This window comes from Cottoperca gobio, chromosome 17, assembly GCF_900634415.1.
Source record: "Cottoperca gobio chromosome 17, fCotGob3.1, whole genome shotgun sequence".
In the NCBI taxonomy this organism is placed as follows: Eukaryota; Metazoa; Chordata; class Actinopteri; order Perciformes; family Bovichtidae; genus Cottoperca; species Cottoperca gobio.
Window position 1 is genome coordinate 17240578 of NC_041371.1, and position 18485 is coordinate 17259062.

Genomic DNA, 18485 nt, shown 5'->3' on the forward strand with positions numbered 1-18485 from the left:
GAGCAGGTTCTACAATCAAGTGCTTGTCAACTGATTGCATTACAAAAGATTCGACTCCAATCTGAGCCTATTAATGGAGACAGAGTGTGAAGCCACTAGCTTTACAGGAACAGGCTGGTCCCTAAAACCCCCATTAAAGCAATTAGTAAAGTAAAATAAATGACTGTAGGACTGTGATCGGCTGCATGGGGAGCAAAGTTGCAGTTTGTGTGTGTGTGTGTGTGTGTGTGTGTGTGTGTGTGTGCGTGCGTGCGTGCGTGTGTGCGTGTGTGTGTGTGTGTTTGTGTTCTAGCTGTAGCCGTCTCCCCCTCTCCCTCCAGTGTAAAAAACGTTCTAATTGTGCCCCGTGGTGTCCGCCTGGCATTTAGTTGTTTCAGAAGAGGCCCCCGTTCAATGAGAAAATGTCACGGTGGCTGTATAGCTAAGACCGCTGCTGTCTGGAGCTATTGTTTCAGGCCGGATTACTAGATTCATCCAGTTGGTAACAAAGTTGTCCCGGAGGCAGAGTGAAAAAAAAGCCGACACGAGAAGGTGGGGAGTGATAGAAAGATGGAGCCCAGGGGAGCAGGGACCGAGAAGTGAAATGAAATACAGGAAAAGAAAACTTCAGCTGACTGAAAAGCAGTGAGGGGGAAGACAGATTCAAGGAGATTTAGCGCTCTCCCGATACCAAAACTACTTAAATGTTCCTCCCAAACCAGACAGATTTGTCTTGTTTCCCGATAACCGCGGCTGTAGATCCGGGGTTTAATTCTACTCCTCAACGCAGTCTGTGTTTCCACCCCCCTGAGCAACAACTCGGAAACTGATTAAGTACAGAGTTAGAGGAATGAATTATGAGCAACTGTAAAATATTCAGAGCACGGGGTCTTTGTTGAGCTCATTGTGCTGCAAAATACAAAAAAGATGTTCATCAAGCATCAGGTAAAGTTGTTTATTCAAAATGCAGGGCAAATGAAAAGCTTGAGGTTGTTAAAAGCCCACGGTCATGACATATGAGGTAACATCTAAAGGTTAAAAGTTCTCCAGAGCATTCTTGACGCTGTTGCTTTAAACACGTCGAAACACTTTGTGGCCTTGTTATTTTTGTCTCAGTGTATTGCCTTTTGCTGGAAAGCTTGCCGATTGACATTGTACTCCCCAAAAAAACCACATTGTATCTGCAGGTGCTGTTTGGAAATGAGGAAAAATCAGCAGCTCTGTCCAATAAAAGCTTTGTGTCCTCAGTGAAAACTGTCTGACTGATTGGATTCTAGAATACATTGAAGCACGTGGACACGATCCCAACCGCAATAACTTTCTGTACTTGTGAAAATCATCAATCACAGCCCAAGTAAGTTTCCACTTCTAAAGTCCACCTCTCGCCAAGTACAGCCCATTGCCAACATGTCGACCCCTGATTTGTCAATGTGATGTAGCTTTAATGGGATTTGTAACTACAGTATAATGTAGCTAATGAATTTTAAATTGCAATCCCCTATAGGCCTACTACTGAAAAAAGTAATCCCATTACTGCCCTACACTGACGGAGAATATTTCAAAGACTACCCTTAGAAGTCATAATTGTTCTCATACTAAAATAATATAAATCTATGTTATATTATGTTTCTGTATTTGCAGAATATGGCATGCTTAAACTCAATACAACATGCTGCTGCTTTACAAGGGCCTAATCAACAAAAGGAAGAAGTCAAGAAAAAAAACATGAAATTATTCTTGCTGGAAGCTTATGTATATTTTTCAAAAATGTCAAAGAAAATGAGTCTGCCACAGAAGCTACACTTTGATCAAGGATGGCTATTAATATGCACTTTTTGTAAATGTGTGAGAGATAAGCTTTTACTTTAGACAGTGTGAGATAAGAGAGAAGATCAAGAACAACTAGAGAGAGGCTGCTGATTTAACTCTGCAGAAATATTCTGCATAACCTTTTAGGCTCCTTCATTATTACATGTCATTCAAAAGACGCTCTTATCCAGAGCGACTTACAGTGAACTAACTACAGGGACAGTCTCCCTGGAGCAACTCAGGGTTAAGTACCTTGCTCAGGGACACAATGGTGGCAGCCTGGTATTGAACTGGTATTGTTCTGTTTGGAAGCCATACCACTAGACCACTAGGCCATCACACAGCTTCACCGAGTTTGAATGTTATCTGCTGAGTAAATGGGCGTTATCAGTGGTGGTCAGCTTCATTGGTGTGGGTCAGAAGGGGCCTGCTAGTAGGTTTTATCATCTATTCACGTGGTTGACCACCGAAAGACAGAATACAACAAGACGACTGTAGAAACTATAACAGGAGCAAAGGCCGAAGTCAGCTGACGAAGTACAAAGAGCGAGAAACTCCATATCTGGTGGCGGTCGGGTGGGATGGATGGGACACAAAACACAGGACACTGGTGTTCTCGTCCTGTGTGAAACCAAGATGCAAAGTTAAAGCTTTTAAATATTAACAAACGAAAAAGGGAAAAATACATCTCCGTAAACTGCTGTTGCTCTGAAAAGTTGAAATGGGTTGTCTTGAGACCTTGTTATATGAAATAGTTATAGTTTTGAGGATTAAATCTGACAGGAATATGTGAGTATTGCCTTAAGGATACACCAAACAAAGCTCTGTATATGTGGTAAGAAAAGAGAAGAAAATATAACTCATAGAAATAAATCCTTAGTGCTCACTCTTCATGAGTTGAAATTCAGCGTTGGTCTCTTTCTTCATTTGACTGTAATAAAATAATCAACAGCTACCACTAAACTTAAGCTCATCAAATTTAAAGTATGGTATCTTTTCCTTTGTAGTGTCAACCGTCTGCTCACTGCATAATATGACTCACAGGGCTGAACTCAAAGTCAAGCAGTGAACTCAAGTCTGCAACCCAACGGAGCCCACACACACACACACACACACACACACACACACTGCAACTTTGCTCCCCATGCAGCCGACCACCGCCCTACAGTCATTTATTTTATCTCAGTCTCACTTGCCTGTCAATCTTCAGTCAACCATTTTCTTTCTTGCTGTGGCAGGTATCAGAGAGAGAGCTGCCAAATATAAGAAACCATTGGCCCTTATCGAGCCCTACCACAATCCACTCACAGCTCACAGCCATTAAAAAAACCCACATGTATGTAGGGTTTGGCGATACTGAGAAAATCAAATATCTCAATATTTTTGACCACTTATCTCGCCATCAATATTGTGACAAAAGCAACTGTAACTAGGCTCAGAATGCCTGACAGGCTTTGGATTTCTCTACATGTTAAAGTTATGAACATGAATATTCTGCATTTAAAGAGTCTGAAGGGTGTGTCTTTTTGTTTGTGTCATTGCAAAACCAAAAATACAAGCTAAAATGAAAAGAATGAATTAAACCGTGCGTTTATCTTATCCAGAGGTTTTCTAAGTGGGAGGCGGGCCTTCCCAGGGGAGCTCCAGACAGTTTCAGGGGAGTGAATTTAAGTGAAAAACAGCACATTAGTTATCAAAAGAAGATCACAAAGAATAGCCTAAATATGTGTGATTTGGTTTGAGATTGTACTGAGATACAGTGTGGGGAATTTTACTGCTTTCCCCATTTCCCCCAGAACTTTTATTAATGTCATTGGTATAGTTTTATGTCAAAATGCCATATTAGGCTATCTTGGCTTAATTGTTGATTGTCTACATAGGATCGAATAATATAATCATGATCCCATAGTAGCTTCTGATCGAATCTAAATTAAACTGCAAATGTTAGCATGTCTGGCTAACTAGCTTACTGACGTTGCCACAGTAGTAACTGAGCGCTACGTTACTTCCAAGTCCAAGGAGCCAACATTAAATGGCTACATTAGTTTGCAGAGTTAGGTTACATTAAGCAGCCTGAAGGTAGGCCTACCTGACAGTGTGTAGTATTACTCCACGCTGTCCTGGATGCTCAGAGCACTTGAAATTGCAAGTGGGGCTAACCCCAGCCTATCAACCTATTCTATTTAGCCACTGACCTGAATTTAATGATGATAATGATCAATAACCAAGGATTTTTTTGTTATGCATTGATCCACACTTAACTTCTAAGTAACTCTGTACCACATTACCACACTTCTTTCTGCTGCCAGCAGGTGGGGCTTTGGCTGTTTGCCACTTGTGAGAATGCTTGGCAGGCAGTCGCTATCGGAGCCGGGTTGAGCAAACAGTCTATTCAGTATGGACACACACATACACGCAATTAAACAGACACATTTTCACATACAGCTACATTACATAACTGAAATAAGACATATTGTCTGATTTGTACTTTGGTGCCTGGAGTCTTCAGCTGGAAATAACAAAAATGTAAAGTCTTTCTCAAATGCCAGAGAGAGCAAGAGGAAGAGAGAGAGAGGGGGGGGGGGGGGGGGAGACAAAGCATAAGCACACACAATTCCTCACGCATACCTCCCCTCCCTCCTCATCCTTTAAATATTCAACTTTTTTCTTTTTCAACATGCGCCCTTGCATAAGAAGTCAAACTAAAATAAATATTTGATCTACTTTGAAACCACTTCCTATGAATATAACTCTGTTGTGAACTTTGAAGAGAACTATATTTGGTAATTTAATGAGGTAGCCGATGCTAAGCAAATCTTAATTAATCCTTAATAAATAAATGAAGAGAGTAGCGGCTAGAGGGGAAGGAAAAGCTGTTGTTTTTTTAATCGCAGGGCTGCTGTAAGAAAGCACCAATAAAAGAACCTAATGATTGATGAAGAGTGAGTACAATTACCATAAGGCTGATTGTTTTCAAAAAGCTATTACTACTGTATTTTCTCATCTCACATACACCGATCAGAAATGGAATGAATGTTTAAGTATTTATGCTTTGAAACTAATGTGTTAAAAATGGAGTGTGGACAGCCACCAAAATATGTAAATAAGTTAAAAAAATGACCCAGGTAACACTTCACCGGTATTTCTTTAATGATGTGTTCGTAGGTGCGAGAGGAGACTAGTTTAATTAGGTTTACAGGGAAAATAAAGGTAGAATTTAAAATGACCTGCATTCAGTTTGGATTCTTACAAGTTACAGGTCAGACCTGAGAGAAACACCACATTCAGATTTGATAACCGTTAGATGTGATATTTCCTTCTTTGTGTTTTTTTCTCCATGTGTTGTCTTCTCTATTTCCACCAACTTTCCATCTTCGCATCCTTGAATGCATTGTCATGTTTTCTTTCTCTGATGAAGCAGTAAATGCAACAACATCTCTTTTCTATCTGACGTTTGACGCAAGTTGCACTATTATTGTTGTTTGTAAAAACACAGCGGGAGGTTACGTAGCAAACATAGGGGAAATTAAGTTTGAAGCAGTAATGTAATGTGCTTTGCAGCCTGGAATAAATAGAACAAGAACTTGTGGTTGCTCTTTCTAATGAGGACGACAATAAGCTTTTGCCTTCATTGTGGGTTTATCCTTGCAAATTGTAATTGAATGTCATGTTCGGTTGACTGTAGTCCTGTATTTGTCAAAAAGAACTTTCTAACTGGTAGTTGTGAGCAGTGGAAATCACAATGGGGATTATTTACCAAGCCTACTGCGAATTATCTTCAGAGGAGCAACATTTTTACACCCCAATTTCTCAATTTGTCAGTATGCTAAGCTTCACGTCTGATTTGCATGAGCCAATATTAGTGGGACTAGGACTGGGTTTCTGACTAGATATTGTTTTAAAAAAATAAATCCAGTATTGAATTTGCCTTAACCATATTGCAGTAGACTGATTATGAGACTGGATTGCCATTTTGTGTCAGACATTTTGATACAGAGGTCTATAACCAGGCAAGACTTGGCTTGTGTGAGCCATTTAAAGTCAGAACAAATGCTTATTGAAGCAGAATGCCACTCAGGGAAACAGAAAGGTAACAATAATGTTTGAGAAATGCAGGCTCCTGTTCTTGCTGGTGTTATGTCTTGTGTACTTTGTGGGGCTGAACAGAGAGCTCCTGGGGAACGATATTTGGAGCGCATTCTAAAAGATAAGACCAAAGTTAATAAAAAAAAAAAATTGTGGCCTTCAAATCCCACAAAAAGACCAAAACTGTATTTGTCCGGTTCAAAATACTAATAGAATGGACAGATACATAGTTAAAATGGGTCACAAATATAGAGTTAAGAGTCTACAGCCATGTTAGCAGCTCTGTAAGCTGTACTTAGACACTTTGATGCTTTGTGCTGTATGACAACATACTGATGCAGGGGTAATGTTTACTATGTGTTGCAGATTAATACTTGTGTGTGTGCTGGTGAGTGTTTACGAAACCGGGACAGTGTAGACTTTTCAGCTTTGAATTAAAATATACTACTAAAATATTTTGAATAATTCATTGTCTCTTTACTGCTGTCATTTTACTCCAGATGCAGTTTTGTCTGCTGCAGTTATTGCCATTGCTGTTAGATCAGGTGCAGTGGATATTTGTATATATTTATATTCCCTCCTCCTGTGTTTGTGCCTCTAAATAAGAACATACATATTGCATGAGCCAAAATAATTTAGCTATGTAGTCTTTCTTACATTTTACTGGCACAAACTTTGGTGTGTTCCTTTAGTAAATATGGGAGCTGGATTTGTTTAGCACCAAAAAGAGCTTGAATCACCAGAAAAGAAATATGTTTTTTTTTTATTAATATTTGAAACAAAATTAAGGATTTTGTTTGGAACGGCTGTACGTCCTGCTGATAGGATAAACCCATTTTGAGGATTTTCACATTCAACCTCTTTATATTTGACAACTGAATGGATTATCAAATGTTACCATGCTGCAAGTACAAATACAGCTAATCAATACCCTGTGCCACTTTCACTTACTCTGTCATTCAACAAGACAATAATGTCAGAATTTTCAAATAGGTCCATCTCACATTGGAATGAGATTCTTTCAGAGCTGGCACTTCACCCTGAGCTCCCGCTATAGCAGATGTGTTGACAGCAGAGATGATGAACGATACGAGGACAATAGCTGACAGATGTGATCATTACAACTTCAAATGTCTAATCAATCTCATCTAGGTAAAAGGAAACGGAGAGAAAGTGGCAGCAGGGATCTCCTGGTGTGAGTCAGCAGAGGCAAAAAAGAGTCTGATTGGCAGCGTGTACACAATTGTGTGTGTGTGTGTGCAGAACGCATGTGTGAACGTATGTGAAGCCTTTTCTTGGTTCTTTCTGTCATGTCTGACCTTGTCTTTATGAACCAATATGAACTGGGGAGCCTTGTGTGTGTGTGCGTGTGTGCGTGTGTGTGTGTGTGTGTGTGTGTGTGTGTGTGTGTGTGTGTGTGGGTGTGTGTGTGTGTGTGTGTGTGTGTGTGTGTGTGTGTGTGAGAAAAACACATCCCTGCTTCCTGGTTACAAACACTGGCAAAAGAAACATATTGAAAAATTACACACTGAAAAAACGAGTTTGGAAGGACGTGACAAACGACTAGCTTAAAATATAATAATAACTTCACCATGTTGCAGGAGAGTGAAATATAAGGACTCCAGGAGGGGTGGTAGAAGAAAGAGTGAGCAACTGTGCATTTGTCTTCACTTCCTTCAATTAGCTGACACTCCTTCCATTCCTGTCTACTCCTCTCCATCCTTTTTCTTTTTACACATTACACATCAGAAGGCCATTACTATGCCCTAGAATAGATCATCTGTGTGTATATGTGTGCGCATGACCCGTGTGTATAAATGTTTCCTGGTCTACGTGACCTACTTAGACTAGGACTGGACTTAGAGAACATTGTAGTAACTCACAGCGTAGTTTCAGTCTAAAACATGCAGAATCCATTATTTTTCACTCTCAGCATTTTCACTGGCTATCTTTAGCATCTGCATTTCAGAGTAGTTCTCAAGGACACACACAGTGTCCACAGTATCAAGTATCCACTCAAAATGTGCACCCACCCACACACACTGCATACAAAAATACAAACTGCCGCATGCACGTCTTCTCAGGCCAGTTCCAAATAGAGCCAGCATTCATAGCACTGCTATCTACTAGTAGATTTAGCATAGCAGATCTATAACATTGTCGGACTCATGATAGACAGTTTAAGAAAATAATTATCATAATCGATTGAGCAGAACCAGAGATATTGTCTTTTTTATTCTACGCATTCTTCTTCCTCGTCAAGACCTGGAGCCTACATTACCCACACTCTGGTTTCGGCCATTAGTGCTTTTTACAACTTTTAGAACATAATGATTTAAATAAAGGCTATTTAAGTGTTTGTTCTTAAAGTTGATTTATCTCAAAAAGCATCACGTGACCGACCCGGAAGTTACAGTTTCACGATTTGGCCACTATGTCAAATTGGCTTCAAAGCCCGGCGCTGTTCCTGGGGGCTTGGGTAAACTTTTTTCTTACTCCCAAGATATTTTTTAATTTTCAAACATGTAATTTTCATCCCCAACCAACACTGACTCAAGTGTCATCACTTGAGGCAATTGCCTGCAGCTCCCTTTAGAGCAACAAAGGGCTTTAAACTACTTTTTCAAGAGCGGTAAACTAGGTGGAGGTTCCCTTTAAGTTTTATTCCATAATGAGATCTCACACTACGGTAGCATCACATTTAATCTGTTGTATATTTGCTGTATGTTGATTGGTACTTAAATAAGAGAGTAAGCTGATTGGATGTTGTCTGGAAACACACTGGTGGTGTGGCTCTGGGGGTAGCAATGGAAATCCAACGGTCCATCTGTTCACATTTTGGATTAACATTAATTTTGGCAGATACATAAATGGTCCTCAGAGGCTAAACCCTAATGACTTTGGTACTTTCCTATCTAGCAACACAAGCAGCAGGTCAACATTTTCCACTTTTCAGTTCATCACAGGATACCTCTAAAACTAATGGTCCAATTCTTATCAGCCAAGGCTTCTCTCCAATGTTTCCGGGTATACGATGAGCTGTGCCACTAAAAGAGGCTGCTAACATTGCTATAGGCTTGTAATCTTGGTAAATCTTGGATTTTAGCATACAACATTTAATCATCTGCAAACCTAGTGAGTCCAACACTAAACATAACGCAGAAGGGATGATATTATGAAGTGAATAATATATTACTATTTAGGGTCTCAGCAGGGGGAGGTAATACAAATGCCATATCTTATTTGTCAAAAGCATGAAGGGGGGCAGCACACCTTATTAAGAACAATCTAAAAGTCAGTATAAGTCTAAAGAGTAATGTGATGAAAGGCACCTAGCAGTCAAAAATGAAAGAGAAATTAAAACAGATGGACACGTGAAGAGACATTCTGGCAGAGTCCTGAATATTCTAACATCCATGAATACATAATAAGCCCAAAGCCTACCTTTTAAGCTTCATGTTAGCTTTACTTAAGAAACAAATCAAGGTTTGATCTTTGTCTTTATCACTTTACTGCTTTGTCATGCACAGTATCTCCAACAAAACAGCTCAAACTTTGACAAAATGTAGGGAAGTGATGCATCCCACCACATTAGAGCAGTTTCAACATTACACTGAGTGGCTGTAGCCTAAGGCTTTGTGCTAACAGATCAAAATGTGATGACATATTTGTGACACATTAGCTCAGATGGGCATTCCATCATTTGTGTTTACTGTTTACTGTCGCCCTGTCTCACCCTAAAAATACAGGAGGAATTATTCCCACTACTTTCTGGTATTCATATTTTATTAATCATAACAACCCTCTGTGTATGATGCATGCACACACACACAAACTCACACACACCAACACGCAGGTCTAACCTGTTCCTTGACGGAGGCCAGGATGGCGGAGGTGGTTTCAGACTCGGATCCATCTCCGTTGGAGGCGTTGAGGACGGGGCTCAACATGGTGGCAGCACTGGCAGTGTCAGACGCCACCTCAGGCACTGGCATACCTCCTGGAAAACGAGGGAACATGCAACACTTTAACTATTATTAAAGATACTGTGACATGCCAGCCTTTAGGCTATCACACCTACACTCTGTTACACTCTTGTACTCGGGAACAACCATACACACAGATATGGACGTTAGTGTGAAGACAGAAGTGAAGAGAGAAACATTTCTAAGCAAACATTTAATATTGACAACTAATCTGGATATCAGCCAGTCAGTCAGTGTTGTCCATTTGCAAAGCATTGCAAAGCATTTAGATTTTTACTTAAACTGCATTTGATTTTACTGCAACATTTTGAACCGAATTGATTTATGTGTTTACACAATTATTTCAACTTTTTTATTTTTTACATAATTTTACCTCTGATGTATTCATGTTCAGGGTCATGTGGATCTGAAACTTATCCCAGCATGCATTTGGCAAAGGGCAGCTGAAACAGGAAATATAGGCCAGTGAGAAGAAAGTATGAGGACTCCATAAAGATAATGGTCACAGATGATGGCTTATTATAGCAATAAAAGCGACAGCAGTAGTAGCTTTCAGAAATTGCTGCTTTTACTAGAACAACTACTTGTAGAAATAATGGTTGTGGTACTATTATAGTAGTAGTGCTACTATTAGCTTCTTGCTCGTAGCCGCAATAATGAAAAAGTTAATGATGAAATCTTTTGGCAGAATTTAAAATATAATGTTTGCAATATTCTATTATTTTGTTGCCATCAACAATTTCAAATAAAGGATGAAACCAGTACTGTGTCACCTACAGTCTGTGTCTGAAGACGTACAAGTGTGTCACAAATATATACTTTCATTTAAAAACAAAAGGCTAATAACTTCTTCAAACAGCTAGTTACCTTAGTTTTAACAGGATTAAATCGTGCATGTGTTGGGAACTATTTTCATGCGGATAAATGGTTTGGTACGTTAGTGAGCCACAGGACGATGTATATGGGATCTACTCGCAATAAAGCACAGTGTTTGGTGGTGGTAATGAAGGAGCACGTCACCCAGTGGAACGGTGTGGCTCATTGGTTTGTTTTAAAATAGTTTTTGGACAACAATGGAAGTTTATGACACAGAGGAAAATCAGGCTTCAGATGCACAAACATTGGATTGTTGACAACGAAAAAAAAAAAGAAAATCACCAGCTGCAGCTGGTCAAAGAGGCTTTAATTTCAGAAGAAAAGTAATTGTAAAATAAAATAAAATAATCAATACTTTCCTTTTATGGCCCAAAATGGTTTGCAGTTTCAGTAAATAACTACCCAAAACAATAGCAAAATGGTGTATCACTATGCACATTGGAATGTAGTACTACTAGTGTAATTACATGAAGTTCATTACTCCCCAATACTGATAATAGTAGTAGCAATAGTAAGTAGTAGTAAGAGTAATAGTTGAAGCAGTTGCCATACTATTTTATGGCATTAATGAACAACCTAGATCCCAAAAAAGCCAAAACCTATAGTGCCAAAAACCAAGTATTAGAGTCCTAGCATCAGAGGAACTGGCATACACACACAACCACACACACTCGCATGCTTGATGCCATGTGTCATCCTGTATTTGACCAAGTGTTGGAGGACACAGGCTTCACATGTGCCATGTAATCCTGATGCAGCACCGAGCTGGTGTAACAGCTGCATCAGCCAGCTTTACACACTGATGAAAGGCTTGTCATGAGGAATCTGCCACACACACACACACACACACACACACACACACACACACACACACACACACACACACACACACACACACACACACACAAAACAAGGCTGGCTGTCGGCATGAGGCAGCACCGGCTTGAAAAAATGAAAGTGGAGCCTGTGAGCAGAGAGGAGGGAAAGGTGCGGAAAGGATAGGACAGATGGAAATGTGAAAGGAAAAGAGGAGTAGAAAAAGAGTGAGAAAGACAGAGGGGAGAGGAGGAGGTGAGGCGAGGAGAAAAGAGAGATGCAAGAGGAGTAGGAGGGTGAGGAGAAGGGAAGAGAAAAAAACTCTTCTTGCATGCTGCTAGGCAACAATCTCTGGTCACTGAAGGCTGCTAATATGGCTGACCTGGCTTTACTTGTCTTCCATTTTGGAGAGTGTTCCTCTTCTTCTCTATCTATCCATTCCTCGTCACTGTTTCTGAACTTAAATTTTTTATTACCACTCACATTTCTACTTACACTACATCCATTTCTCCTCCTTTCGTCCTCATGCCTTTCACCATTGCATCCTCCCCCTCCTTGTTGCCTCTGAACTTTCTCTCCCCCTTTCCCTCTCTCCCTGCCCACTTTCTTCACTTGACCTATTTCAGTGTCTCCTCATCTTTTCAGCACATTTCTGCTATATTAGGCAGCACGCACTGGAGGGTGACAAGGAGGAGGATGACCGGAAAGGTTGCGGTTTGGATTTGAACCTGCAACGCTGCAGTGCACCTGAGCCCTCATAAACACTCGGCTGCTTATCTGGCCTCGTGACACCGCGACATGCTTCACAGTTTTCACGCCATCTCCCTTTTCTCTCCATCTTTTTTTTACTCTCCGGCCGTGCAGTCACAGCATTATGATATGATGCACAGCATAATAATGTGCCTTCCACCCTCTTTCTCATATCTCCCTCCCTCCCCTATGCTACCTCCTTCCTCTGTGCCTCCATCCGTCTAACCTCTCCTCCCTTTCCCTCTTTGCTCTTCCTGTAGTCACATCACACACAATGTCATCACTCTCATTATCACCTCTACTCATCCTAATCTATATCCATTTGTCCTTCTCTCTATAGAATAATCCCAAAAATCCCTCTTTTACGCTCTTTTCATTTTACTTTGAGCTAATGTGACTCACCTGTGTTAGCAATGTCTCCTTTAACTAAGTCTTTTCAAGAACTGACAATTTATTTCTAGATTCCCAGGTGCATGAAGACAAGTATATTAGGCTGAGCAATGACCTGTCATTGTCCTTCATATCATGACTGCTGCTCTATCCCATTATTACTACAGTCAAAGCCATTTACTTATTTACTCACTTTATGTATTTACCTGGTCATGTCATGGTGTACTGAACATGTTTACACAGGTCTTGATACACTGCATCACAACTTTTCATTTTGTGTATTTTCTCCTCAGAGCAGGAATAAAACCTCACACTGAGATCAGACCTCAGTAGTATAGGAGCCATTAAAAAAAACTGGGTATCAAAATCCAGTAAAAAAAACTTTAAAAAAAAGGTTTGTTTTCGCATTCGCACAAAAACATGTCAGAGGCATTTAAAAATGTATCTGCCCCAAAGCATGTCTTTGAAAAGCATCATTTTTGGGAGTGGAACATTCTGGCTTAGTGTGGATGGAATAGCAGAACATTGTCCGTGCCTCCTTAAACTCTGGTTAGGTAGCAGCTTTGGGAATAGCCAGTGGTGGAAGAAGTAAGATCTTTTACTTAAGTAAAAGTAGAAAAACGACAGTGTAGAAATACTTTGTAACAAGTAAAGGTCCTGTCCTCATTATACAGAATGGTCCATTTTAGAATAATGTGTTATGATTTGATTATTTATTGAATAAATATGGTGGAATCAAAAGTACAATATTTCCCTCTGCAATGTGGGGAAGTAGAAGTATGAAGTAGCATAACCTGGAATAAAGCACAAGTACTGAAATTACATGAGAAATGAACTCTCCGCTAGCTACTTCCATCTTTATTAAGGATTTAAGGATTCTTCGATTTATGTAGTTGTTAAGTTGCTGTTACACTACTGTTTATACTGTTATATACTGTACTCCTATTTTACTAAATTGCAACTGTTCAAAAGAAGAAAATAATAATAAAATATATTTTGTTTTTTAACGCACTGGTTTCCGATCGGTACATCATAAATGACACTCCGGTATCGGCTGATGCACAAGTTCAATTATCGGAATCAGTATCAGGAAGGAAAATATGCCATCGGAACATTTCTAAATTTTAGCATGCAAGTACATTAAACTAAGCTGCAGAACCTGGTAAACATTGGTATGTTAGCATTGTCATAGTGCGCATATTAGCATGCTGTTATTAGCATTTAGCTCAAGTAAAGCCTAACCCAGCTGATCAGCAAGGCTGTAGACTCTTGTTTGTATGTGATTTCTGTTCCAGTCCCACTGTACATATGATTATGTCAGTCGTTGATACATTACTCCACTGACATTACACATTTCTCTACACTGATGGTGAATGAAGTTCTTATCCTATATGAATTCTCTCTTTGCATGAACATTTTACATGTACATTCACACTTGAACTTGATTAGCGAACCGGATCAAGGAGCGGAGTGCCCGCTGGCCCAATTTGCCTATAGAACAAAACAAGAGAGAAGCTGGTTTTGACTGTGCAGACAGGGCAGGCAGCCAAATATAGGTCAGCTCAACAGACCGTGTCCAAGCCCTCATCACACAACTGACCAGTACAAAGCTGCTTTCCCCAATAACAGCATTCAGAACTAGGTTATAGAGGCCCACAGCCCAGCTAGAGACAAGACTTTGAATATGGATTAGGCCTAAAGGCTTTATTTCACTGAAGTATAATCTTGGATTTTTAGTTCTATATTTCAGCGCTGTAATGCAGGGGTATTTAGCCCTGCATTTTAAAGCGGTAATCTCCGATATTGCTGTAACATTGTAAATGCAGCTCACCATGCTATGATTGACATGGCTGACATGGGGAGTACTGAGGTTAATCTTTTGACCCTTTAAGCTCATCAGTCAGGTCTGAGACAGGCGTGTTTTGGTGAAGACGGAATTCAAATCAGCAGCAAATCAGCTAAATGTTCATGTGGAAGTGTCTTTTCCCCCGGTGGTATGGATGCATATGTGTTGTTTACTTGCATGCACAACTGTATTCCTGTATATATGTGTGTACGGATCACTGGAGCAAACCTGTGTGTATATTATTTCTGCGTATGTCCCTTCTGGGGTGTGAGTGTTTGTTATGTGTTTGACAGGCCGTCCCCTGTTGCCTCATTAAAACTTGCTTTGTTTGGGCTTCACCAGTCATCTGTCCTTTTGTCTGGACCCTGTGCCCACAGCTTGGATTTCAAATTAACAACACTTTAACAGTAACATTAACAATGTAATTAGCACTGTCTCATTGTTCATTTATTGGGTCCACAGTGGAGGTATGTCTTTAATCTTGGTTCTGTGAGGCATGCATGATATTCTTTTAACATTGTTTTCTAAAAGAGTAGCCTACAGTGAATTAGACAAACTAAATTAAACATGGTGTATCAGGGATTGAAGTTTGCATGTAAATCCTCTGATCTGTGTCCTGCATTGACTGCTGGACACAACACAGGCACAACTCACAGTGCAAATAACCCTACCAAGCGTATAATGGTACCTTTTAAAATTATAGTTCATTTGGGCAAATTGTTATATCTGGTTCATATCAAACAGCAATCCTGTCCCCTACATAATATGTATACTTTGCTTCCAAATACATTTAGGAAAAAGGGAAGGCATAGGCTATGCAGCCTGAGTTCACTGTTTGTATTAATCCGCTGTCCAAGTGGTTCTTCAAACCATAATATTTTTATATAACCTCGTAGTGATAAACGCAGAAACTTTGGATCCACAAAGTGCTTTTGTATCTTTCAGCTAACTGTTTTGCTTTTATAGTCCATAAATTTACTGTTTTGGTTCACTGTCACCGCTCTCATCAGCTTTATATTTTAGCAGGTTGCTGGTTTTAGCTCTGCCCAGCACCAAACAGCAGACAAAGTTAATGACTACTGTAGCTGGTGAACACATTGGAGCATTTGTTGTTTGCTAACAGATTAGCCATAATAATTTGTGTTATGTTTACTGCTTGTTCTGCTACCCAAAAATAAATGAATACCACTTTAAGTGCACTGTATTAAAGCCCATAACACACCATATAGACAGAAGCAATCATTAAAGGTTCTCCATACTATGATTCAGGGATTGCCTCCAAACTATTCTCAACATGGCAATGCTGAGCTGGCGACTAGCAGCTAACTGTGCTAACAGCACAACAAGTGCAAATAACAGCTACAATGCTGACGGAGCTGACAGTGTTGGCGATGGGTGGGAAATTGACTTTTGCAACAATGTCAAAACAGTTGTGACGGCGTTATCAGGAGTAACCGCCGTATGAGTGCAGTGCAGAGAAGCTGTCATTAGCTAACCGGTGGGGAAGGCACAGCGGACTCACATGCAGGCATGGATGGACCGGCTACGTAAACAAAGCACAGGGAAGCTTGAATTACAACACACACAGAGGGAGTGTGACTTCATTTTGCTCAGGTAGACAATACTCCACTATATCTTTACATAACAAATAAATGTTTGGTGCTATATGAATGCTATGTAAGCTATATCGAATTGAGAACGTTTAAGGTTCAGTAGCGAGCAAATGTGATGACATTCCCGTCATATTGGGAGATACTGTATATAGGACACATCAAGTCGGCATGTGTCGACCTTAGATGATACTTGTCCAAATGCCAAGGGGATGTGAGCGTACATAGAAAAGAAAGTGTCAATACATCCTTTCCTTCAACTCAGTGTCGACCTTTTCAGTATTTAACCAAGATCTTTATCTTTTTCTAGCCTTGACCAAGTGCTTTGAGTTGCCTAAATATAATCGTAAAAAATTGTTATTCATGCCTTACCAGGAGCAACAATGCAAATTATATGGATGCAATTACATGAAGTCCCTGAATGATTATTGCAATGTGTCCACCATAGAAAATGTAACAAAGCTAACCAGAGAGCAAGGGAGATGTCAATCAAATGCAATCTGTACAGCCCAACACAGTCCTGGGAGGAGGTCTAATAAGACAAGGGTTATCACCTGTGTGGGTATACCACATGCATGGCCTTTAAATTGAAGGACCTTTCACTACAGAACTGTCACTGGCAGACAATGGCAGATGGCCTTGCAAGCATCATTGAGGGTTAATCACCCAGCAGCCAAATCTATTCATGGTAAAAGTCCAGATGCTAATGGACATTTATATATCAGCGCTCACACTAATACACACACAAACACATGCCTACTGTAATGCTGCGATACAGTGTGCATCACTCCGAGTGCCACTTAAGGATAGCAGCTCTGATGACAAGCCGATTGGTCACAATAAAAATATATTATTTAATATAAATGTATTATCAAAAGCATTAAAACACAAAGCCCATTCCACCACAAGGAAAACACTTGCTGAACCACTGCAGAGAGCTGCTGCTGTGATGTTATTTTACTGCCTGGGTGCCTGGCTCACTGAATATGGATCACAATTCAATTGAGCCTGAATGATTGTGTTCTCATTTCAAAGGTATATCTGTTTTGATCTTAAATGCTAATGATGTTCACTGATGTTGGCGTTGGTGTGTGATAGAAAGTAAAGCTGATTATATAATCACAATACCTTAAGTGTAAAGTTTCAAGCACAACTAATAACTTCAGTAACAACACACTGGGTGTTTCCCTTTGATTTCTGTTTCCCCCCCAGCACAATCAGGCTTCCCATACACATGGCTAATTACTCAGAAGTCAGGAAGACGATTAGTCAACCAATATAGTGTAAATATGGTGTGAAGAAAGAATGTGACTAATAAAATAAGCTGTAAATAGTAGTGTGACAGCAGTGCTTTGGTAGAACCATAGAAATAGAACATGAGAAGAACTTCATATCAACGTAGCCGATGGTCAGAGCAGCAGCCATTTTTATGTGCACCGTCGCCATTGCGAGTGTATAGTGGGCTAACTTCCGTATAAATAAAACCAAAGCCGTTATCTATGCTCTCTTCCAAACCACCAAACTTCTTTGACAAAAACAATAATTTTACCGTGCAGAACATGGGAGTGGCTGGCTGTCCCCTGCCTCGATCAGTTAGTTAGTTTGTGTTATTGTGTGACTGCTGAATCAGAATGAATCCTTTAAACACCAAAATGATTAAATGTATTCATAATTGGTTATAATAGGCTGTAGTTGTTTATCTCATTTCCAAACCAGTGCCCATTAGACACTTAATAAGCCCTAAATTAGTGAGTTTGAGACACTTAACGTGTAGGCGCCAATTGCCATGTTCTCGTGACCTAGTCAAATGACCACGGCAAACTGTTCAATGTCTGTTCTACTCTCTAAATATTTAGTTTTGATTTGTTCTCCAATTTGAATTTACACTGCCTCTCGTCTGCAAATGAAATCAAAGCGCATTGCTCTAAGTAACCAGAGTCTGCCCTGCCTGTGACCAGCCGACCATGCCGAGGCTGATTGACCATGTAGTCGGACAAGAGGATATTTCAGCTCTGGAAATTCAACAATATATTCGTTTTGAAATCATAAAGGGCTCTCACATTACAGTACAGTGTGAAGCTTGTTTACCAGCGGTGAAAATGCAGAGACATCGACAGAAAACAGTTGTTAAAAAAGTAATCAAATGTAATGAGTTTAATTACTTACATGGATAAGATTAACAGCTGAACAGGCTGTTGTCAGATGACTTCCAGAAATAACAAATCAGGATTTTGTTTTGTTTTGTTTGTTTGTCTGTTTGCTGTGGTTTGTTAACTGCTCCTAGAAACCGCTACCGTGGTCTGATTACCAGAGACTAGACAGCTAGACATCGAGAAG

General features: G+C 40.0%; 1 protein-coding gene across 5 annotated transcripts in view; it reads right to left on the reverse strand.

Annotated features, from left to right (window-relative positions):
• Positions 1–18485, reverse strand: part of ctnnd2b (catenin (cadherin-associated protein), delta 2b) — a 161910-nt gene that overhangs the window by 122887 nt on the left and 20538 nt on the right. For 4 of the 5 annotated variants that reach the window (XM_029453413.1, XM_029453414.1, XM_029453412.1 and 1 more), the window contains exon 2: positions 9738–9874. In XM_029453413.1, coding sequence (XP_029309273.1) covers positions 9738–9869 — 132 coding nt within the window. In that variant the 5' untranslated portion in view covers positions 9870–9874. Of the gene's footprint in view, positions 1–9737; positions 9875–18485 lie in introns of those variants that run through there. The other variant, XM_029453411.1, reaches the window with a different exon arrangement.